Consider the following 23,960-nt stretch of genomic DNA (forward strand, 5'->3'; position numbering starts at 1 on the left):
ATGGACACTTAACCATGTCTAGACTGCCCTGCTGAATTAGGAGAGCTGACAGTGATGAAGAAGCAGATAAAAGGCAGATCACAGGACAAATATTCACCAAAATAATCACAGTTAAATAGAGTTTCAGGAAGAAGCTAACTTTTTAGATGGTCAACAGTATCTGATTGCCCTACATCTCTGCATTTTGGGTAAATTGTCAGGCAAGTGCACTCACTGTAAATGCCCTAAAAGATAAAATATTCAGATGAAGTAGGTGTAAGTGAGAATTGGGAAATGGTGACTTTTTCACTTTCTTAGAAAGAGTCACTCTAATTAGGCATCTGTACTTGGATCTGTGTAATAGATCATTTAGGGACAACTGGTTTACCCACGCAGTGCACCTGTCTTTACTCTGTCAGTACTCATTAGTATTCACTAATTAGAGTCCAATAGCCACTCCTGAAATACACAGTCAGCTCACAATGGAGAATGAATTACTTAATTAATTACTAAATAATTAGTATTCTTGGGCATTTTGGCTCACACTATCAAAGAGCATCTGAAAACAAGTTCTGGTAGACCAACTTTTGAACACATTGGTAAAATGGTATCTATTAATTCAGTTGTTACACAAATGTGAGGCATTTTCCCAGTTAGAGGCCTAATTAGTTCAAGGTCAGTTCCAAAAAACAAAAAGTCACAAACAGTATTGATTTCCTTCAGGCTATTCCCATTAGTCTGTTTTGTAATGTTGGGTTGTTTACAAAGAGATCATGCTTGAGACATAACAAAATATGCTAAAATACGAAAAGTTGTTTTTCTCCGTAATGTGTAATAATATCTTCTTTAATAAAAGTATGAGTATGTTCAGCAAATACAGAGGTACGTAAACACAGTTGAATATCTCTGTTTTAATAATATAAAACCTTAATGCAAAATTTCCTGGGGATCAGTAAAGTTTTATCTGCACTTATCTTAAAGAGGGGTTAGGTGGGTTTACCCTGAATCTCATCTTATCCATGGCTGTCATATTTGATTATCTAAAACTAAATGTCAAATTTTCAGGTATGGTTAGTCAGAATATTGGTGAGTTTTGGCCAAGATGCCTATTTCAAGAGTCAGGTCTTATTTAATTTTTGATTAAAGGCCTGTGCGATAAGAAAACTCTTTTAGCCTATTTAGCCTTTACCTAAGTGTGCCAGATAGTGAAACTGACTTAATCTCACATGCTTTTTGAGCCCAGAGTCGATACATGCAGCTCTGCTATTCTTTCTCACGTTTTTTCATGGACTATAGGTGACTTGTGAACAGAGAAGTTACACAAAAGAAGAAAAGACAATGTAAAAGTGCTGCAGGCGGTGCAAGGAGAAGCAGTGGAATGTTGTTGGTGTTTGACATTCCTCCCTCCCTCTCTTTCCCTCTCTGTCTTTCTCTACCTCTCTCTCTTTCTCTCTTTCCCTCTCTTTCTCTCTCTGACACAGACACACACACACACACACACACACATTTCTTCCACACCATAATAGTCTTTTCCTGCCTGTCCTCATCCTCACCTTTACTATTTCCCGCTAATGCTGAACTTCTATATTGTTGGGAGAATGTGCTGTAGTGTTCTCTGCCATATCGTGTGCAATCACAAGCTGTGCACAGTAATAGTGGTTTTTCCATATGACAGGGTAGAAGGTGTTGCTTGCCTTGATGACATGAGGGAGGTTGAGGTCTACCCAGGCTGCAATAAGCGGTTGTCACCCGCAGGCTGAATCTCACCAGTTCCCTGTGGATGTTTCTTGTTTTACTATTTCTTGTTTGCAATATTTGAAAACAATTCACTAACAAAAATGTGGGAAAAAACGCCTGTATGTTGCTGTGGAGACCATTTTATATCAAACAAGGAGCTGGCAGGTGGTTTCTAAATGATGTGACAAAAATGGCTGCATTTCCTGTAGCTGCTTCACAACAAGCTGTAGATTTGCATTAGCAGTATCTTAACATGACAATAATTACACCTCAAACATGGCAAATGAGAATGGATCAGAAAAGAGCTGCAATCTGCTGAACATAAACATTTCAAAGTGATGCTTCCTATCCTGTCACCTGCATGATCACAAATGTTAAACCAATCAATTTGGTGCATCACAGCTCAGTTGGGGTGATGCCAAAAGTTTGACTTTACTCCTGCAGAGGAGCACAATATTGCAGGTCACAATAATGATGCCCCGCTGTGAGGATGCAGTGGAAATGCATTTATAATCACAACATTGCATGCAGCAGTATGACTAAAGTATATTATTCCTGAGTTAGTGGAAATGGGGCATAAGACACTCCCTGTGCTACATAAATCATTGTATTGTATTACGTAGGTGGCACTGTCTGTATTCTAGTTTGTGACACATTCCTAAACTACTTGTAACAACATACCAGAAGGCTCATTGTCATTTGTCAACAAGTCCTTGCAGTTTGCTTTGCCCTCAACAATACTCAACGTAATATTTCCTAAAAAGAATAAATGCTTATACTAGGGATGCACTAATCTGACTTTTCCAGTCCCGATACCGAGACCTGGGCTATGCTTCACTGTGTGCAAGAGGCTGGGATCATTTTTTTATGTACAAGGCAAAATCAGGCTTGGCTTAAACATTGCTGCCCAAACTTTGTAAAACAAAATGTAACAAATAAATAAATAGATATAAATTAACTGAATTGTTATTTACTAAAATAAAGGCATCTGATACCAGATCACCCCACTGTCACCAATACCCAATCCAGCTGTTTGAGTCGGTAATGGCCTGATATCTGATCTCAATCTCAATATCAATATCGGTGCATCTCTAGCTCATACATACTTAATTCATGATTTTACACTTTACATGAAATTATACTGTAGCCCTTCTGTGTTGATGCAGGAACATAATTAATACTACAGTCTAATTCTTGAGGAAGCGTTGTGGCACACGACATAGTGTTGCCCCCATGGTGTGGGCATGTGGATGGTTGCATATATTTGCAGAGTGCAAACGGCAGACAGCTGACATGCGTGTGTGTATCTATTTGCGTGTGTGTATGTATGGCATTGTGGATACAAACTGACAAAGGCCAGCAATTGTGCCGCCCATGGTTTACTTGCATTTGACCCAAGCTGGTGCCTGGTGTGAAATGTGATTTATCTGTGCCATGCTTTGCCCTGTGCTCTGAAGACAAAGATATTTATTGAGCTGCCCACAACACTGGATTATTTACTGACCACCAGCTCTACCCACTGCCTTGTGGCTGTGTTATTAATGTGGCTTAAGACATCCTTCCTGCGACACCATCACAGCTTTCCCTTTGGTTTCTTTCTTTTCTCTTCTTGTCCGTAGTCTCAGTGAGATACACTTGACTTTGCTATAGTGTGTTCATGTTATATTCATTCTTCCTTCCCCACCCTTTTGATTAGTAGTGTAATTATGCGGCGCGCAGACCGCCTCCGACGAGGACGCATCTGCACGCACACAGGGCCACTAAATGCTCCAGCTGGTGGGTGACGTGGTGGGTGAAGTACTGCGAGTTGGACAGTGCTTAGTTTTGGCTCATCTAAACAGCTAAACAGTACACTAAAATATGTCTCTGAAAACATATGAGGCGAGAAATAGGCAATGCAGTAACAGAATCTTGATTAATGTTTGATCAGCATTGCCTAGTTTGACAGTTTGATCTGAGTTTTGTGAGCGCGGTGCGTTACGAATCGTGTTTATGCAAGAAAAGATATGCCGAGCAGTCTGTCAACTCCGTAGAAAATGAATAGAATCCATCGACTTGACATACGTTATCACACCCAGTCTGCACGCTGCATGAGAAAACCAGGCCTCCACATATGTTTCAGTCTCATGCATGTTGTTTGTAGTGGGAAAGAGTAGTAAATAATGTGTAGCACTGTATGAGTTAGTGGCTGAAGGTTTGTGCCCTGTGCTCCAGATGTATGTGTGTCTGCGTTTCCATACACACTTGAGACTTATGTTAGTGCATGTTTGTGTGTGCCTCTTTAGCCATGCTGGCTTAGAATAGATGTAAACTTAGACCTAGCGTGATTAAGGTCTTGAAGTTGAAATGCGTAGCGCAAGGTGAGTTAGTTACGGGCCTTTCTCCATTTTGCTTCTCAGCGCCAATGCAGTGCCAATGCCTTCTTAGCCAGTTTGCTCATAGTGACCTTGATCCTCACGCATTAAATAAAAGCCAGTCGAAATGTGAATGAAGCTAGGTGCGTTCACCACATGAACCACATGCACTGTTACTATAGGAGGTGGTGTATGCGGCTGTGAAGGTCGAGGGGATTACAGAGCGTTGTGTCTGCACTGTTGAACAGGTTAGCAAATTAACAGGGAATTACTGCAGCCTGCATTCCTTGGCCAACACAGCCCTGTAATCCTGGAGACAATCAGGCAGGGCACATGGAGTAATGAACCAAGCAGGGCACATCAGGTACGAGAGGGAGGGAAACTACACAGAAAAGCTTTAAGAATAAATCCTTTGTAATAATGGGTGGCAGTATTGATTTTGTCCAATGTTTGAGTTGTGGTTTATAATCAATCTCATTTCAGTATTTGCATGTGGATGTGAATTAACTTGACTGTACTTGTCTGTCCGGTCTTTTTTTTTTTTTTTTTGCACATTTGACTGTGAGTCTGGAGAAAAAATACAAGGGGGGAAAAGAAGGTCAGTGGTTAACCAACCATGAATCTTGATATGATAAAAAAAATTCTCATATTGAGATATGGTTTTTCATTGTTGTCATTGATCATTGTTGTTCAGATATTGTTGGTTCAATTCTGAACTAAATGAGTACTAAATGTTTTCATAGTCTATCACAACACTCTTGACTCTTTATCATGTGCTTCATAGCGTCATAGCATATTAACATTGAGATAATACTTTGATAATTATTAATCTTGTCCATATTGGCTATGGTCAGGCCATGTGTCAGTTAGAATATTAAAGTGAGTTGTGTTATCATGAAGACATTATTTTACGTCATCGTTGTTGACATATTTTAAATGAATATATTTATGGGCACAGTCTGTCGTAGATTCCAGTAATGAATGAAAGCCTAAAAATAGTCCAAGCTACAGTTAAAACAATCTGATAGTGGTGTGAATGTAACTGAACAAGTCTGCACAATAGCCCAGATTTTTCTTTTTTATTGTAACAAAAAAATGAAGGAGAAAAAAAAAGTTTGGACATGAATGAGCAAGGGAAAGTCCCTGAATTTGTCTGGTCTGCTCTCACACTTTCTGTCTGTCTTTTTCTCCCTCAACACACACTCCCACACACACACACACTCACACACACACACACATACATACATGCAAGCAAGCCAGCAGTGTGTCCTGTTGTACCAAAGTAGTTCAGTCCTGCTTGATACACTCAGCTTTGGATGAGACTCTCCCAACTTCTCCAAGTAATCACAAAAGTAAAGCATCCGTCTCAGTTGGTCAGCAGGTCAGCAGGGTAATCACTTCTCCCAATCAATTTTTGTCCCCTATCATAATCAGATTTTGATCAATTGCAACTACTGTTTGCTTCATATCTCTTATGCTAGTCCCATGGAATTATTTTGCATAGGTTCAGGAAAAGGTTTCAGTGATTTAATGTTGGGCGTCTGTACCTGGAGTGCAGTGGGTTATAGAAAACAAAGGGTTAGAAATTAATTTAACTTTACATAGCTGATACTGTTGCATTAAAAATGCCTCAGATTGTCCAAACAGAAGACATCCCTAGTGATCACACACTTTTGCTGTTTCTGTCACCACCCTCAAACCAAACCTGACCTCGGCGAACAAGACCTTAAAGCCCCAGCTTGGTTCCTCTGCTTGGTTCTGCTGCAGTCTGTGTGGGCCAGTAAAGCTTCCCTCAGGGTAATGGTGTTTAGTTTGAGCCTCATCTCCCTCCTTCCATGCTGAGCAAAGGGTATTTTATTGCAAGTTACCATGACGACTGTTTGGCCTGCTGGATATAGAGGCTTGTACAGCAATTCCAGGAAATGGGGTTACTTCCTCACTCAGTGCGAACAACTTCCTGCCCTCCGCTACATGGATGTGTGCCAGGGCTCAGGGACATCCATTCGTGTGCAGTCTTTGTCTGTAGTTTCGTAATTACTTCCCCATCGCAATCCTCAGCTATTAGCTCAAAGCCCGTCCGTCTCTGACTTGTTCTTTCGGCCTCCCTTACCCCTCCTCTTTCTGCTTCTTTGACAGCCTCTCTGCCTCATTCTTTTTTTCCTCCTCATGACATTGCTGGATCTCCCCGGGGACCTGCTGTGGTGTCTGTGACAAAGCAGAGGCGAGTGCTGAGGGAGGGACCGGCGTAACGCCAGCCGAACACAACGGACTCCCGCTCTCATTTTGTTGTCTAGACCATTAAGGGCTGTGATTTGTCTTCTTTTTTAAAAAAGAAGACTTTTTTCATACTGAAGGCTTAAGTTTTGTCAGTTTTCACAGATTTTATAGAAAAATATATATATATTGATTCTAAAAGTAGTCGTGGTTTCAGCTACAAAATGACACATTTTACCGCAGTTCACAAAAAACCAAGGTCCTCTTTCAATGAGGACAGTTCAATAAATGCCTCTAGTAATAGAAAGTGAAAAGAAAATTAGAAAGACGTACACTGAGCTGCTGATTATGCACAAGAGTCCCTCAGAATTATAATTCATAATTCTATATTCTTAGTAAGAAAAGCAAATAGCTAACAGAGAGCTTCAAACTGTATTTTTAAAACTAAAATTTCACTTGGTATTTTTGTATTATTTTCACCTGTTGTAATATTCTAAATAAACACAAAAGTATTGAAAGCCACTGGAAGCTTCCAGGTTTCCGCTCTGCACAGTACTGGGTGGGTACATCCAGAGGATTTAGATGAGGCAGTCTGCTTTAAAACTTTGACAGGGTAATTAGTGTCATCCTTATTTATGTTGATGGCAATGATGAGGCCTGCCTTTTGTCAATACTCTAAATACACTGGGAACTAGAGAGTGTCTCGCAACGTTGAACCCTGGGGCTGGACAAGGTTATATCAGGTGAACATTGGCTGATTACTTAACTGACACGTTTTATATTGTCCAAAACTCATGCTGACTTCTCTGACTAACAACATTTTTGATGTAAAGTCCCAAAAAAAGTAGGAATTCATGATGTGTTCATTATGTGTGTTTCGTTTTCTAATCAAACGTCTCTTCTGGTCCACCTCTACTCTGTGGTGCTTTCAGTAGCAAGCATGATGATACAGAAAGTGTTGACATTTAACCTGAAATAACACCAGCGACTCTGTGGTCACATGTACCTCAGACACCTCTGCTATTTATATCCTTACTTTTAGGTTTTCTGGTGGAGTTGAGGCATGACTTAATACCTTTTTCTACAGTACAATAACCCAAAGCAGGTACCATAACAACAAGTCTATAGCTCAGCGTTTTTTTTTTTCAAAACGACAACCTTGAGTGACGTTCTGGCTGTTTTGCAGCTTTTTTTTTTTTTTTAAATGTGCATATAACAGGTGGATGGAAACTTTGTGCTACTGCTCGGGTGCACTCTCTGATTTTCCAGGCAGCAACAAAGTGAATAGTTGTCTTTTTCCACATATACGCACTGAAACTCACAGCCAATTCTTTTGCTCCTCACCAGCACAACAAGTGCATCTAAACTATTTAAATTTATCAGATTAGTTTTATCTTCCTTTTATATTTAATACACTTTGTTCCAATGTTTGTACTAATAAAGTTACTAAAGCCTCTTCCAAACATGCACCGATTTACATTAAAGGAAAACTTCAGTATTTTTCAACCTGGTGACTAATAGGGACAACAATGTTTGAAACTTTTCCAGTATTGAGCGAGAGCACTGCAGCCGGCAGCTGCAAAACAGGCTGCTATGTAATCCCTCGGTGCGATTGCAGACCATCAATGTACATCCACTAAAAGTGCTTGTTTTTGCCACTGAAAGGCTCAGATTGTTATTATCACACCCAGCTTTCCTCCCAGTCCCACCAGACTGCAGACACTGTAAATCTCCTGCTCTCATTCTGCTTTTGTTCTCTACTTAAACTCCTCTCCCCTTCCTCTCCTTTACACACACAGACACAAACAAACACAGATACTCAGCTGCAAGATGAGGTGGGAGTGACTGAGAATACAAATGAAGATAATAGTAACCATTTGGTCAAAATCTGTGTGTTTCTTCTCGGCTCACATCATCTGGTCATAGTTTCACTGTTGACTTTGTCGATCGGGTCTTATCAAGGTTCTCATTCCTGGGAAATTTTCCCGACCCATGGTTCATTGATAGTGAAGTGTGAGAACACCCAGGTAGAGAGGATGCAGCGCTGCTGCTGGTGATATGAGCCTGGATTCCTACACACTGGTCAGTCGTTTGGATGTGTGTGAACATTTTGCTTGTTTTTATTTTAAGAGAGAGGGATTGCTGAAACCTTTTCCAAGCTTCCAGTCAGGGAATCGGTGACCTGACCCATGGGGTAATTGGTTTGTGTGTTTTAAAATGGCGTAATAAGAGGCAGGCTGTCCCAAATCTGGTAAGATCATTGCGTCTGGCATTACGACAGCATGCATGGGAAGCTCGTCAAACCAGTCGTGGGATGAGAGCAGCTTTTTCCGGTCTCTGCTCTCTTGCTTCCATTCTTTTACTCCCGCTGCCGTCTTCTCAGCTCTCCATTCCTCCTCCCCCACACCGTTACTCCTTTTTTTTTGTGCTGATTTTGCAATTGTCGGCCGTCCTCAAGATGACTGGTATCCTGGCGTACCCTGTGCTGTGTTGCCCAGATGTACTGTGCAATAATCAAATTTTATGCCCTGTTTATGATCATCTACTCATTTAAAGCAGATTAAACACGATTTTGTGTCAAATTTGAACTTAAATGTGATCAAAACCAAAAGTGAAAGTATTGGTGTGTCTAAGGTCTAACCACAGATGTATGGATTGCTTGCTGTCTATAGTGCTTTTTTATGTGTGCACTATTTTCATCTCTTGACTTGCAGCAAGTTTGCATACCATATGTCTTCTCAGAACAGAAATAGTAGCAAAAGAGCACACTATTTTTTTTGTGGTTTCATGTACTGCAGCAGTAGTGCTGATATCAACTCACACTATTAGAGTGGGTGACTGTGCAAGTGTGCACATAGAGGCATGCGTATGTGTGCGTGCGTGTTGGGATTAGGAATTTCACAGTGGTTTATGGATGGGTATCCCCATGTCTAATGGACTATGTCTGTCAGCCTGGCTCTAAGGCATTAGTCACTCTCTGACCAAACCAATTCAGATAGGCTACTGGACCCTGAATGTACAGCACTTGAAAATGAACTAATTACATGTGTCAAACTTTTAACACTGCAAAATCAATATGAAGTCGAGTTAATAATATGTAGAAGTGTCCTCACAAGCACTGCTCAACTTAAGTGACTCTGTGATTAATCTATGTGCAGGAAGTAACACCACTGCTGAGCGCACTTCCTGTAATGCAATGACTGTTTTGTAAAGACATTGTTGGCGTTTCTTTGAAATCAGCTGACCTAGCCTCAGTTTTGTAAAAAGAGCTCTGTACAGAGTGAGGATTCATCACATAACCACATTAACATGTGAGACTATGAATGAAACAAAATGTTAATATAGCAACATTTGTACAACCAGCACTAATGATCTGTAGCAGTTTTGCTCAATTAATCTCACACACTTAACAGTGGTTCTCTTCATCTGGTTACCATATCACATTGATAAATAAAGACTGAGAACACCACACTTCTATTTGGCATATTGGCCTGGCATAGTGTGCGTGAAGACCACTTGAGCCATGTGTCTTTGGTGGCTAGAAGGCCACACAATGGCTGATGTGTCTGGATATGAGTGTCTCACTGGCAGGGAGATAGTTGGGCTTTGTTGACTTCGTCAAGGCTCATTTCTGTCTGCGTGCCCATCCGGCCGCCCTGTGACCACAGGCTGATTTCAGGCTGGCTCTGCATAGTTGGCTAGATAGGTGACGAGCCCCCTGTAATATCTCTTTGTAAGGGTGAGAGGAAGGAGAAGAAACTTAGGCTAAGTGGAGGGTTTCCCTCATAGGGGTAGAGAGTGTGTGCATGCTTGCTTTTGGGGGGGAGTTTACCACCTTTGCTCACCACCTTCGCTCACCAATTTTCCAGGGGAAACCTGAGTGAGTTTTGAGCAGTGCCAAATTTGAAATTCAGCAGCAATGAAACACACATAAAGCTAGCCAGCTTATGAGAAAGTAATTTAGGTTAGTTTATATATAGGAATACATTATTTTTGGGATATTCATAAAAATAGTATTTTTAGTTTTTGGCACATGATGCATTAGGACATTATCGTCATCATGGTGTCTCTGTATTTCTGTGTCTAGAAAGACGCATACCCTTTAAACCAGGTTCCCCTTTAGAGCGGATAACTGAGTGACTCAGGAGCAAACATTTGTGTAATATACAAATCTAGATATTTTTTGAATGAATGCTCCTGAAACTACTATAACTCCTTACCGTTTCAAGCTATGTAGATAATCATTCATACTCTGAAGTGGTACAACAACTGAACATTTTGCAGATGAATTGCTTCTCTGTTTGTCCATTTTCTAACTTGTCTTTTTTCTCTTTGCAGCTCTGCAGTGCGTGGATGATAAGGCGCCTTGTGTTAACAACGCTACGTGTCTGACCTTTAACAACGGCACTGGATACTGCAGGTAAGGTTGACTGGCCGAGTCTGTGACCAAAAACTGTGAACACAGCAATAGAAACTCCTCATAAGGGGATTGTTGGATGTGAAAGCCAGTACAGAAATAGGATTTTTAGATCAACCCCAGCCTGTCTACGAGACCATGAGGTTTTGCTCAGGCACGGAAGGGGGAATAAAAGACTGCTCTGTCTGACAAAGTACACCAGTACTGGGAACAATACCAATACACACATTTCCACCTCCAAGATGTTATTTAGGACATTTCAGGGGTTTTGTTACTTATTCTCTTGTTGCTATAGAATTGATAGCTCTAAGAGTTGCCAGCATATTTTACTGCCCACTGATTTGCTGTTGCTGGGGGATTTCAAGGCAGTAAGACATTTTTATTACATGAGAAACAAACTATTGAGTGCAGTTGATGAGAAAAAATAATCTGAAAGTTGGTTGATTTAATCAAAATGACAAGAAGGCTATTAATTGTTGCCACGCATGTTAGTGTAGCCTCTTGTTTCCTGACACAGGTTACTGCGGAAACTCGAAATAACCTGCATGTAACTACTACCAGTGGTGCAATCAGTCCATTAAGGAAAAGTGCTTCAGAGTAAAGGAGCCCATTGGCCTGTTTGATCTATGTCTTCCACTCTCTGACAGCTTAGCTAGTTTGTAATTAAGACTGAGCTATCTTTATAATTGCATTGCCACTCCCGAGCCAAATTCTCAATGAAAACACACCATAGCCAGTTCATGAACCTGATCATGTTTCATCAGATGTGATGTGAATCACACTGTGTGTCTGTTCCCAGAGTTTTTGGAATTTCAACACTCTGCTACTTCTGTTAAAAGGGAAGCAGAAAGCAACATTCCTCAATCAGTGTTTGACATTCCCTCCGTCTAATTGAAAGTCAGATAGACGTACTGCGAGTGCAGATAGGCTCATTGTCCGTGTGTGTATGTACGTGTGTGTGAGTACGCTTGACTTGGGCGTCTTCATGATGATGAGAAATCTGATCAAAATTTTTTTATTCAACGTCAATTATTGTATTTCTATAGACAAAAGGATCTTACAGTCAACTCTTAACCTTACAGACAGCCATTGAAGCGAGGGCAGGATGGGTGTGATGCGGTGTGGTTTTGTTATCACTGGTTAGTTAGTTAATGACTGCCACATTTTTAACAAGTTTGAGCCAGGTGATGTATGTGTGGTTTATGCCAGTAATAAAGATTTAATGGCTCAAGCCAGGCAGTTTTTAATTTTGGAAATGTTTTTTAGGTAGAGGAAACATGATTAGATTGTCTTGGCTAGATGCTTTTCAAACAACAGGCCCGAATTCAGAGCCGTGTTCTTAATGTGGGCAGACAAGCATACAGTACTGTATCGGTATAACAGCAGGTATATGCCAATAGTTACTTTTACATGTGTCAGTGAAACACTTAAATCATTTGCTGCAGTTAAAGAAGGCTTGACCACATTATTTTAGGTTCTGTTATTAACTTAACTACTATTTAATCGCTGTTGAAATTACATGTAATCATTTTTTTGTTTATTTATTTGCACAATTATTTAATTTTCGAAGAGTTTGGTCCTATTAAATTTCTCTTGTATTTACTCTTGCTCTTACTCAGCCAAGATGTCTCAATTTTTGAGCTTTAAGTTCAATTTTTGCTCAATGAAATGATGATATTGATGATAAACAGAAAAACAGTAGAGGGGCCTCTCGCCCTCAAGACACACAGAGAAGAGTCTTTCAGTTTAGAAGAGTCAGCTGACAGAGAGCAGGCCTACTGTTATACTGATTAACTAGTCAGTCATTTTTTTCTGCCATCCACAAGCAAACATGGACAACTATTCATACACACAAGTGTGCACACAGATGCACGCACTAGCCTCTGTCTGGCTTGTCTGCACTGTGCTGCTGGTCAAAAGGCTCATTGTGTAAAATCTAATTTTGTGTTTATTAGTCTCCTCAGTGTATTAAAGGCAGCCGGTTGTAAGTAAACAGTCACTGTGGCCTTTTGGCTCGGACCAGCTTAATTATGTCACATGGAAGGCTTCTGGGGTCAGACTTTGAGTAACTGCATAATTAGGCATACAGTTAATATGATCCGCTAGTATGAGTAAAAGGCACCACTGTGGACAACTGATGGAGAGTTGAATCTGTTTTTCCAAGACATTTCAAAGCGTTTCTAGTTCAGTTCAGTTAATCAGCATGTGTTTGATGCTCTAAGTGTGAAGCAAAAACAGGTATATTCATGTTTTTAACTTTTTTCAGTTTATGTAATAACAGGAAAATAATGTTCATACATAGATGCAGGTGTAGGTGTATTGTTTTTGTTCGATATCACTAATGAAACAACTTCACAGTGGAGATGATGCTCTGTTTTGATTAACAACCAAACAGGCTTCTGTGCATGTAGTCGTTTTTTTTAACTTGCCTCCAGTGCCTCCTCTGCAGGGATCTCATACATCCAGAAAACTCTGAAAAACATAGAACTACTCTAGTCATATGTAAGTGTCTGTTTTTCACTGTTTAATTCCTTTTTACAGACATTTCACAACTTAGGCTTTGCTACTTTTTTCATTTTAGAGAGAAATAAAAAGGAGAAGGGAAACTTTTAGAGGGTAGACTGGAGACATATGTGTGCTCACATGTACCTCACTACATAGTAATTTCCATAAGAGGCATATTTTAAAATGTCTTGGAGATTTTTCCCATAGCAAGTTCAATTCAGGTGTCTCATTTTGGACGTTAAGAATGTTGTGTTAGAGAGTCGCAGTGCATGGGAGAGGTTGACAAACTGCCTTGCAGGGCAGGGTGCAGAAAAGCTGTCTAACCGGTGACACTGCAAGCCATCAGCCTTGAGTGTGAGAAAAAGGTGTGTGTGAGTGTGTATCTGTGAATGTCATGAGATTGCTCGGTTGCTATTTGTTGTGTACGTCATTGCTGAAGGGATACATCCTGTACATGCAGTATATTCTGATAAAATATTGTTTGAGAGCTTAAAAACGCTGATCTTGTTTATTTGAGGATTCCTGTCACTAACATGGGGTCTGGCTCACTAAGTCCATACCTGAGCAGTCCAAACAAGAGTGAGGCTACACACGTTATGCTGTCCAAACCCTGTTTTGCTCCAGAACAAGATCCCTTTGTCTACCGTTAGGCAATGGTGCAAACTGATTAACTCTCCCTCCCTCTCAATGCCTCTTTTTTCTCTCTTTTTCTCTTACAGTCACTGTCATGCCTTTATGTTTATTTAAAAAAAAAAAAAAAAAGAAGAAGTTCCTCTTAAGAGTGAGGGGAGAGAGATACTGTGTTGTGTCGCCCGGCTGCCTGTTTGATCTGACAAGTAGAATTTGCCTGCAGGGCAGATAGAGGAAGAGAAAGGGCCAAAAGAAAAGAGAATGTCTCTTTTCAGGTAATTCGAGGAGGAAAACCTTGAGGCACAACTCCTTACTAATGATGAGAGAGCAGTGAGGAGAGCGGGCGGGGGAAGGCAGAGAACGGAGAAGCGGAGCGGAGAGGGAGTGTAATTTCCCTCTTGCTATGTCTCCTTCATCAAACTGTCACTCATCCATCCATGCCTCAGTCTCTCCCTCTGATTCAGGGATTTAGATGCCTCCGGACACAACTCACCTGGCCTCTTAATCCTTCTACAGCTCAAAACTCTTTTCACTACTATCCCTATTATCTATTCTTTGTTTCTATTTAACCATCTGTCCATTTGCCTCTGGCATCATTGTGCTAATTTAATACTTTCACCTTTTTGCCTTTATTAAAGCCATACTTTCTATCTTCCATTCATATCTGTGTGCTCATAGTACTTTCTCTGTTGTTGTTGTTGTTGTTGTCTAAGTCTTGTGTCATTAGGTTAAAACAGGCGGACTGGGGCAAAAAGAGGAACAAGGGAGGAGAAAGTAGACAAAGAATAAAGATGGGAGCGCTTTAGGCCAGTCACTCCTCTCTGCTCAACTCCTCCACTGTAGACGCAGCACCCAATCTATCAGACACACACACACACGTACGCACGCACGCTCACACAGATTTTAACTAGGTTAGGCATATGATCTAAACTTAAGTAAGCAAACCCCAGTGTAGGAGATTGGAAGCCACGGCAGTGATTTCCTGCTTTTACTTACTCTCCTTCTCACAGGCCCGCTAACAGCACTGTATATGTGGTTGAGACTGGAACCACAAGGATAAGAGTTTCTTTGTGTATATGTTTGTGTATTTACTCTGTGTGTGTGTGTGTGTGTGTGTGTGTGTGTGTGTGTATGTGCGCGAGCGTCTGGAGAGTCAGGGGCACCTTGAGCCTAGGGCAAGTTCACATGCTGGCACTGAGAGGTCTGAAGTGCAGCTAACATTAGATTCAGTGTTTGGATAGTGGAGACGTAGATGCTCATGATGACACTAGACTGTTCATCAGGGCCAGTCAGGGCTGCAACAAAATATAATCAATTCATCATATATTAATCAGATATTCAAAAAGCTGTAAACATTTGAAAATCTTGACATCAGTAAAATTCTTGCATTTGTGCTCAGTATATGAGTTAAAAGATGAATCTATTATCACCATTGCTGATTTTCTGTCAATTGACTAATTGGTTCATTTACTTATCCTTTCATCGCTAGTGCCAACTCATTAGATTGAGAGTGGTCATCGTGGCGTGCTGTCAGTGGTCATTGTGATTTCAATCTGTCTTTGAGGGTCACCATGATAGAAGATACACTTACACACACAAAAATAAACAAACAAATGGTAAAACACAAACACGCAGATGCACATGACGCCGCTGGGAGACTTAGACATTGAAATTAGGCCCAAGAAAGAGGAAGCCTTACAAAACAGTGGGGAATGTAGCAACCAGACTGAAAACCCACATACAGTTAGGTGACAATTGGCGCCCTGTCACACGCTGTTGGTAACACTTTGGGGTCAAAAGAACCTCAGTGTTGTCATAAGGTCACATGTCCTCTGTACACGCATGGTGGTATGAAGTTGGGCTGACTGCATGTGCTCTTCGTTCATTAAAAAAAAAATCACTCACTAAGGAACTATTACTTTAAATCAAATTTAGCTTTTATGTATCATTGAATTATTAACAGACAAACATAAATGAAATGCATCACAGAACCAAGAAAATAACTTCTTAATTTCCCAGTGGGAGGTTCAAAGCAGACTTTTGAAATAAACAAAGACCAAAGTGAGAAAACAATTTTAGCTGGCAACAAATCTCTTTGGGTGGGCTGCGGCAATTAATTCAATATTTGGCTAACACTAGCAATTCAGTTATCAGGTGACCTTATGTAGATAAAGTGTACCCTATATTCTTGTTTGCTTTAAATGTCTAAATCAGTCCGTGGTAGACTTTGGAACATTTGTAGGCCGTCAGACCTATTGTCGGAGATTCCACTTTGAACAACCGCAGAAACTAGATAATGACAGAACATGGACAGGCGGGCTGAAAGAGTGTTCAGAGGCAAAATGGGTCCTGTGCTGCGTACCACAGCCTCGCAGAAAAGTCTTTTTGAACATGTTACTAAACGCAGTCTGAGATTTTACCACATGGCCCTAGTTTGGACTCCACCCTGCTCCGCACTCCTTTATCCTGTCTGCGCTGTTGCTTTTCAGTCTGACTGCTCAGCTTCCTTTTCTCTCTGTATGTCTGCTGCCTCACTCTCTCGTAACTGGCTTATCGGGCTTTTACCTCTACCTCATTGCCCTCTCTTCACCTTCTTCTTTTTTCTTCTTCCTTTCATGTCTTTTTTTTTTTTTTCTATTAATTTGACATCAAGCTCACACCTCCCTCTGAGCACCTCCTCCGTTATTTTATGTTTGTTGCCCCTGCTCTATGAAAATGAGAAAAAAAAACAAGTGAAAGGTGAAGGAGTGTGTCAAAAAAAACACCCCCAACCCACTAAAACCACACTGCTACTAAGGATCATTTAGTCATAGATTTATAGTTTCCGTCCCTCAATAAAGTGCCCTCAATTTAACCTTTACATTTAAGTTTAGGTGAATTTTATTTTTCCAATTTACAACAGGTCTATTCTCCTCTGTGGCACGAGCTAATGTGTGAGCCTAACTGGTACAGTGCGGCCGGTCTCTCCTTGCCAGATGTACAATCTCTACCCACTACATTCACACTGTGACAGTGTGGCAGAACTTGGTGATAGGTGAAAAAACTGGTGCCATTCCTCAATATAGTGCTGGGGTTGGGGTGGTGTTATCTGGAAACTTTTTTGCATTTCCATCGGTATTTAGCACCAACTGTTTTAGATTGACCACTTATGACCATTTATCGAATATGGTTGTGGAGACTACAAGTGAGATTGGAAGGAAACAGAATGGGCAAGTCAGCTGCCCACGCGTGCATCACTACTGATCGCTTTTTCCGCTCTCTTTCTTCTTTGCTATATAGTACAAGCCCCGACACCATCTTATACCTGTACTTTCACTCCTTACTCTCGGGTGACGCTTTAGGGTCAAGCGTCATTGTCTCTGTAGGTCTGAGTGAACTGAAGCTGAGTTATTTTGTGTGCAGTAGCAGCAGCAACAGTTGACTGGTAGCAATGGTGCCAAAGCTTTCTGTGTCTAGTCTAGAAAGTGCTACCCAGTTTGTCTCACTTCTGGCGTCTGATATGACTGTGACTGTTAATCTCAATCATGCAGGTGGCAAATTGTCTGGAGAAAGTTTTAGATTTACACATACAAGGAGTTTGGTGTCGCATAATGAATAACAGCTCATTGCTTTTGATGCCATTATGATTATTTTTTGTGTGCTGTTGTATTGATTTTAATCTCAGTGAGGTTTCTCTGGTTAAATAAAGGTTACTGTAAATTTAGAAAAAAAAAATAGAGCTACAGTTGAAACTGGTATTCTGGTAAACTGAGGATTCCTCCGCTCCTTAGATTTACCACCATCACACTAGCATTGTTGTCATGCATAGAAGCAACAGGAAATCCAGCAACGTGTTCTGCACTTGACTTGTGACGTCTATGCATGCACACACAGGACTACAGTACAGTGAATAGGCCACCTATGCTCAGCCAAGCCAGAGAAAGATCCAGGGTTTGAAATGTGAGCTGGTTTATGCTCTCGCTCTCACACTGTTTCTCCACGATGGCCGCAGGGAGAAAGCATGATGGAGTTATTAAGCTTCGCTGAGACTAGAATAGTAGCTGAAGGAGGAGGAGGAGGAGGAGGAGGTGGTGGTGGTGGTGGTGGCGGGGTTGTAGTTGAGGAGAGGAAGTTAGAGAGGTAGGAGGAGAAAATTGGCACAAAAGAAAATGGGGAATGAGGGATTGGGGAAGGGAGGAGAGTATGAGAGTCGGGAGCCGGGGACATAGGAATTAGGAATGAAAGAGGTGGGAGACATTACATGAGTGAGTGAGAATCAACCCAACCCTCTCTGCTCACTGAAGCCCCATGGCCAGCCAGGACAGGCAGAGGTCAGCATGAGGTGGAGGAGGAGGAGGAGGGGGGGGAGGAGGTGGAGGAGGAGGAGGAGGAGAGAGAGAGAGAGAGAGAACGAAGGAGGGAAGGGGTGCAGAGATAGGGAGGGGTGTGCGTGAGATGGGGGCGCTAATGTGAACCAGCTGTAGAAACCTGACACCTCGAGAGTGGGTTAGAAATGAGAGGTGGAGGAGTGAGAAAGAGAGGGAAAGAAGGGCTGCAGGAAACTGCATGGAGTAAGAGAAGGATGGAGAAAAGAGAAAGAAAAAAAGTCCTCATGGAGCAAAACAAAGAATCTCATAGATGAGTTTGGCTGCTGAGTTGTTCATGAAAGTAGAGCTGAATATGTGTGTGTATAGGTGTGTATGTGCAGTCGTCTGTGTGCAAATGTCTCGCCTGTTTTCTGCATTGTGCATGAAAATTTGTCAAATCAAACTCCTCCCTGTGTTGTATTCAGCAACAGACTAGTGTGTCAGTGTGTTGGGTTATCTCTTCCTCAGAGTGAGACACCACTCCCCGACAATAATGTGAATCATGCACAGCCTTGTCTGTTTGCCTCAGGCTATAGTGATATAGCTGGAGGCTAATAATGAGCTCTCTATCTGGCACTGAAACCTGAAGGACAGGGTGGTATCGTTTCCTGACGCCATGGCATTTAGTTCTGTCAACACTGGTTAGATAGCAGCGATTGAATTTAATAGAGTTTACCATGCGTCTCTCCTGTCAGCACTATTGAATTTTTACAGAATTTTCAAAGTAGAAAGTGAGTCTTGAAGGGTTGTGTTGAGTTGCAAGACAGCTCTACAGTAGGGATTATGATATCTTTTTTCTCTTCTTAGAGTACATTGAATGCTTTTTTTTAACCACACTAACCTAGAGGTTTCACAAAAGAAATGTCACTTGTAAACAGTGTTGTTTATTTCAAGCTCAAAAGGCTTAAAATGAAGCTTAACTTTCCAACAAAGAACAAGTTTCAAATGTTCTCTCTCTCACTGAAGTGGCTATACTTGACTTTGAAAATGCGTCTCATGTTCCCCATAGTTTTAGCAGTGAAAATGTGTGAAATGTTCCCAGTGAAATGTAAACCTAGCATTAACCTGGACACGGTGTTCTTTGTGTGACAGCCTGCTAATGTGATGTATGTCACAGGGCAGAGGGCCTTGTCATTACTCGGGGTGAAGAGGGAGGAGAGATTGTCTGAGAGAAAAAAGAGCAGTCCTCATTCCCAGGACGGCCATGTTGTTGTGATATCTTGACCGAGCTGTGTTTTTGTTTAGATTAGGGAGGGACGTCTTTGTGTTTGCGTTTTTATGTGTGTGTGTGTAGGGGTGTGTAGGTGGGTTGAGCTGCAGACATGCTGCTGATACAGGGGCAGAGACGGGCGGGGGGGAGGATGGGTGGCCATGTCTAATCACAAAGGGTTGAGGTAAAGAGGCATGAAGTCAGTCTCTTCTTTGAAGATCTTGTCGGCGAGTTTACCAGCACCAGAAGTGTGTGCAAGTGTAGGATTTGTAGAATACTATTGGGAGATGACCTGTATATATAAACGATAAGACTTTTGATATTCTGTATTTTTGTTATTGTCAACAAATCCTATGAAAGTTCCTACTGTAGATGTAAATGCTTTAAAAATGGGTCACAAATGTATATTTTAATTTTTAAAAAAGGCTCAATAATCTCTCGATACAACAGGGTGATGATACAACATTTTCTCAACTGGAGTAAATAGTTTATTTGTTATGGACTATTTTTTCCCCACAGATTTGTTATGGTAGTGAGTATTTGGGATCAACTCACAAAGAAAATCTCAAGTGCCCATGTTGATGTTAATGAATAAACGTGTCACCTGATCCAGTTTGGCTCATACATGTATTTGTAATAAAACAGGAGTAGGATTAGTTAATTGCTGACAATAAGAAAAGTATCACCGGACCTGTCCTTTTAACTTTAATATAGTAAAGAGCTTTATGTCATACTAGTGGAACATATTCCACAGCATCGGTGTCTATTTATTTATGTTTTTTGTTGGTTTGTGTACATGCCAGTGCATTAGATATATCGTACCAAATATGTTTGAGTGAGAACTGTCTGATGTTGTTTTTAAAGAGACACTGGGTGACTCACAGACCTGATTGATCTGCCTGGCATGAATCACGACTCTTCTTCTTTCCCATGGCCTCACAATCTAATATCTTCAAGCTGCTTTGGGGTGGAGCGGCCAATGATAAATAAAAGTTAGTAAGTGAGAGATTGAATTTTAAATGATTCCCATCTCCACAGTTTGGTCTCAGTTTCATTTGGCTCATAGCACCAATCTCTGATTGTGAGTATTCTCTTCCCTCTTTGTTTTTACATGCTACAGGTCCTCTTATCTGTGAATTAAGCGTCTTTTTTTTTCATTGGAATGGTTATGAAAGAAGGTATTAATGTATCTGTGTGTGCTTGTCTTATGTGTGTTTTATCTCTGCTCTCCTATTATGTTACATGAGTCCCTCCAGGGAGGCAAGTTCAGAGGCCTGTGTAAGAGTCAGCACGTTGCTCTGTCGCCCACGGTCCCCAGACAGTGTGTCTGCCATGTGCCATACACACACATAGACACACACACACACACACACACAACAGACAGCTGATCAAAATAGGATACATAGGAAATTACCTGGCTAATGACATCTTTGCTTGGAGTCAAAATAACACCCCTGACCAGATACTGTCACACATAGAGAAGTGGTGAGAGAAAATGGGAGGGACTGAGATAAAACTGAGGAATAGAAAGTGACGAAGGGAACATTGTGAAAAGCTCCCTGGTGGACATGGTATGTAATATTGTAGTTTCCTCTCCACTGCTCATCATGCAGCTGAATCACTTTATTGAAAAACACGAAAAAGGAGGTATTGAAAGCAAGGGGTGATGAATAAGAGGAGGAAAAAGCAGACACTTTGTTTCACAACACACATAATTTGTAGACTAAATGTGGTTTTTTCTTTCAGTTATACACTGTACAGCTCTTTTGTGAACAACTTCCAGCTGTCAATAATTTATTTACATATACTTTAAATTGTTGACATTTTGTGGGCACATTTGTGTAGATTATGGCATTACTTGTCAGTTGACAGTAAAATCATTCATTTTACATTGGCTTAGAAAACAGCTGGTCTTTTCGACTGGTTGTTTTTAGTTTCTGCGAGGCTTCAGTCAACAACTTCCAGATGACTCCACCTCACATCCTTCTGCTTTTGGACTTCTTCTTTGCCAACACCGACCCCAGTTTAACCCTTTCACCAAGCTTCCTCCTTCTCTCTAAGCCGAGTTGATGGGGTAACAGCTCAGGGTTCAGAGGAGGTTGTTCGGTAATCGAAGGGTTGGTGGTTCAATTCCTGTCTTACGGCATGTCAAAATGTGTGTTAGAAATACCCCCAAAAAACCCAACTTCTCCTCATGTCATATGAATATGTTTCTAAGTCTGTGTTAGCATGAGCCATATGTTTTAATAGATTCCTGTTATGTGCAACCACACATCTTGCTAATACTCCTACTTAGGGATGTGGTTCCCCACATACTGTTGAGATCACCATACAGCAGTGGCAAGACTGTGTATTAGACAGTAACCTGTGTTGGTTCATTTGGCTCTTTGATGTGTGTGTTTACTACAATACTCTTGTGTGGATGTTACTCTCTGCTATCAATGCTCTCAGCAGTAGTTGTTTGATGTGGTAAATTCCGTGCAGTTGATTGAAACTTACTCTTTATTTTGTTTGTTTGCTACTTTGTCAAGCACACACACGCACACACAAATACACACACACATTTGTTTGTTTCAAAACTCATCTTTCAACTTTATTGTCTGTATTGAGGGGCGATCAGGTTTAAATCCTTGTGTGTGCCTTTGCAAACTCCATCACTGATTTTTTTGTTGGGTTTTTTTTTGTGTGTTTTTGTGTCTGTCCAGGTGTGCACCAGGCTTCCTGGGTGAATACTGCCACCATAAAGACCCTTGTCATCCTGGCTACTGCCTGAATGGGGGGAACTGCTCTGTGTCTATGTTAGCTGGTGTACCTGTACCAGGCAGCGCTACCTGCACCTGCCCTCTTGGCCACACCGGACAGCACTGCCAAACTCCTCAGAACTCCACGTGCTACCCCAACAACCCCTGTGCCAACCGAGGTGTCTGCACCCTGCTGTCCCTCGACCAATACACGTGCGAATGTGCCAGAGGATGGACAGGTGAGATGCTTGAAAAAATCCTCCCAGGAGTTTGCCATGAGGGCAGAGGTCTGTGTCAGAGTAATATCTGACTTTTGTTTATCACCAGAATACTGATTTATGTTTAAACACCCTGAATGTAACTTGTCTGTTTGTACAAAATAGTGTTTTCAATTTTAAGCTAATGGTGTCAGCTATCTGAAAAGCCTTGTATTACCTCTGCCAAGAAGGTTACTGTAAGTTTTTGGTCTTGTTAGTTGGACTGTTTGTATGATATGTCAAAAATCTAACAGAGATAAATGAAATGTAATTGAAAGTTAGTTCATGAGGCAAGGAAGAAGTGGCTTTTTGGTATGGATCCAGGTGCAAATCATAGGATTTCTTATTTCATTAGATTTTTAGATATTGCGATATTTTTGCAAGTTTCTCATGAATAACTACACTTACCGATATAATGAAACCAAATCCCATAATGATTGTCTCAGTATGAGTCTTTTGAAGATCCAGAAGGTGATTAGTGTGTATGGAAAGTCTCATGGCATGGTTTTTGATCATCAGAAATGCATACCTATCATTGCATATTGCTTTTCATCTAGTGTCAAAGCCACATTCAGAAATGGATCATGGGAAAGCTTAAGCACTAATGCTCTGTTGTTTGTTCCCTCCTTCCTCTTCAGGACCACGTTGTGAGCATGAGGACAGCTGTCTCTCTAGTCCCTGTGCCAATGGTGGCAAATGCAGCTCTCTGTCAGGCGGTAGCTACAGGTGTTCCTGTCCTCCTGGCTACACAGGTCTTCGCTGCCTTAATGACACAAATGAATGTGCAGCCACACCCTCTATTTGCCAGAATGGAGGAACGTGTTTAAACACCCCTGGCTCCTACAAGTGAGAATCTAGTTTATAATATATAACCACATTCGAAACATGATTAGACTACTAGAAAATACTTGAATAATTTTTGGAAAACATCATTGGGTGTTTCATAAAGATCAAGACTGAATGAAATAAAATTGACTCTTTTGCTATTGTTACAGGTGTGTTTGTACCCCGGGGTTTACGGGCCGACACTGTGAAAGCTCATACATCCCTTGCTCACCTTCACCATGTCTTAATGGAGGCACCTGCCACCAGAACTCTGAAACCAGCTACTCCTGCCACTGTCTTCCAGGTACGACCATTCAGGTTGAATAACTCTCAGACTTAAGTGACTGAATATAAACTGATACTGTATGTAAAAACCATCCATCACACACCAACAGAGATGCGGACAGCTTTGTTGCCTGGTGAGAAAGAGAGGCAAAGCAGGAAGGTACTTAAGAGAAATGGAAATTTAAGGGAAACAATTGAATGCAGGGAGAGAAAATGAGTGACATTGTAACTGGTATTTATCTACAAATGATTGTAGCTTTAAGCTTCTTTATTGTTACATTATGTTTGAGGTGCAAACAGTCTGATCCTGCTGGCTTTGTTCCCTTATTAGACACACTGTCCTGTCAGTCTGCTACACTTAGCAAGTAGACACAACAAACACACACAGCTGTTATTTATACACCATCAGGACATGCCATGATACTTAAGTAAGTGGCTCGTCTTCAAAGGAGGTGTTGCA

The 23,960-nt window shown here is 41.1% G+C and overlaps 1 protein-coding gene across 1 annotated transcript in view; it reads left to right on the forward strand.

Annotated features, from left to right (window-relative positions):
- Window positions 1–23,960, forward strand: part of notch2 (notch receptor 2) — a 44,347-nt gene that overhangs the window by 1,242 nt on the left and 19,145 nt on the right. Inside the window, 4 exon segments of the mRNA XM_044360615.1 lie at window positions 10,623–10,704; window positions 22,098–22,372; window positions 23,029–23,236; window positions 23,386–23,519. Of these exon segments, the coding sequence (XP_044216550.1) occupies window positions 10,623–10,704; window positions 22,098–22,372; window positions 23,029–23,236; window positions 23,386–23,519 (699 nt within the window).

Source organism: Thunnus albacares, chromosome 9, assembly GCF_914725855.1.
Source record: "Thunnus albacares chromosome 9, fThuAlb1.1, whole genome shotgun sequence".
NCBI classification, from domain to species: domain Eukaryota; kingdom Metazoa; phylum Chordata; class Actinopteri; order Scombriformes; family Scombridae; genus Thunnus; species Thunnus albacares.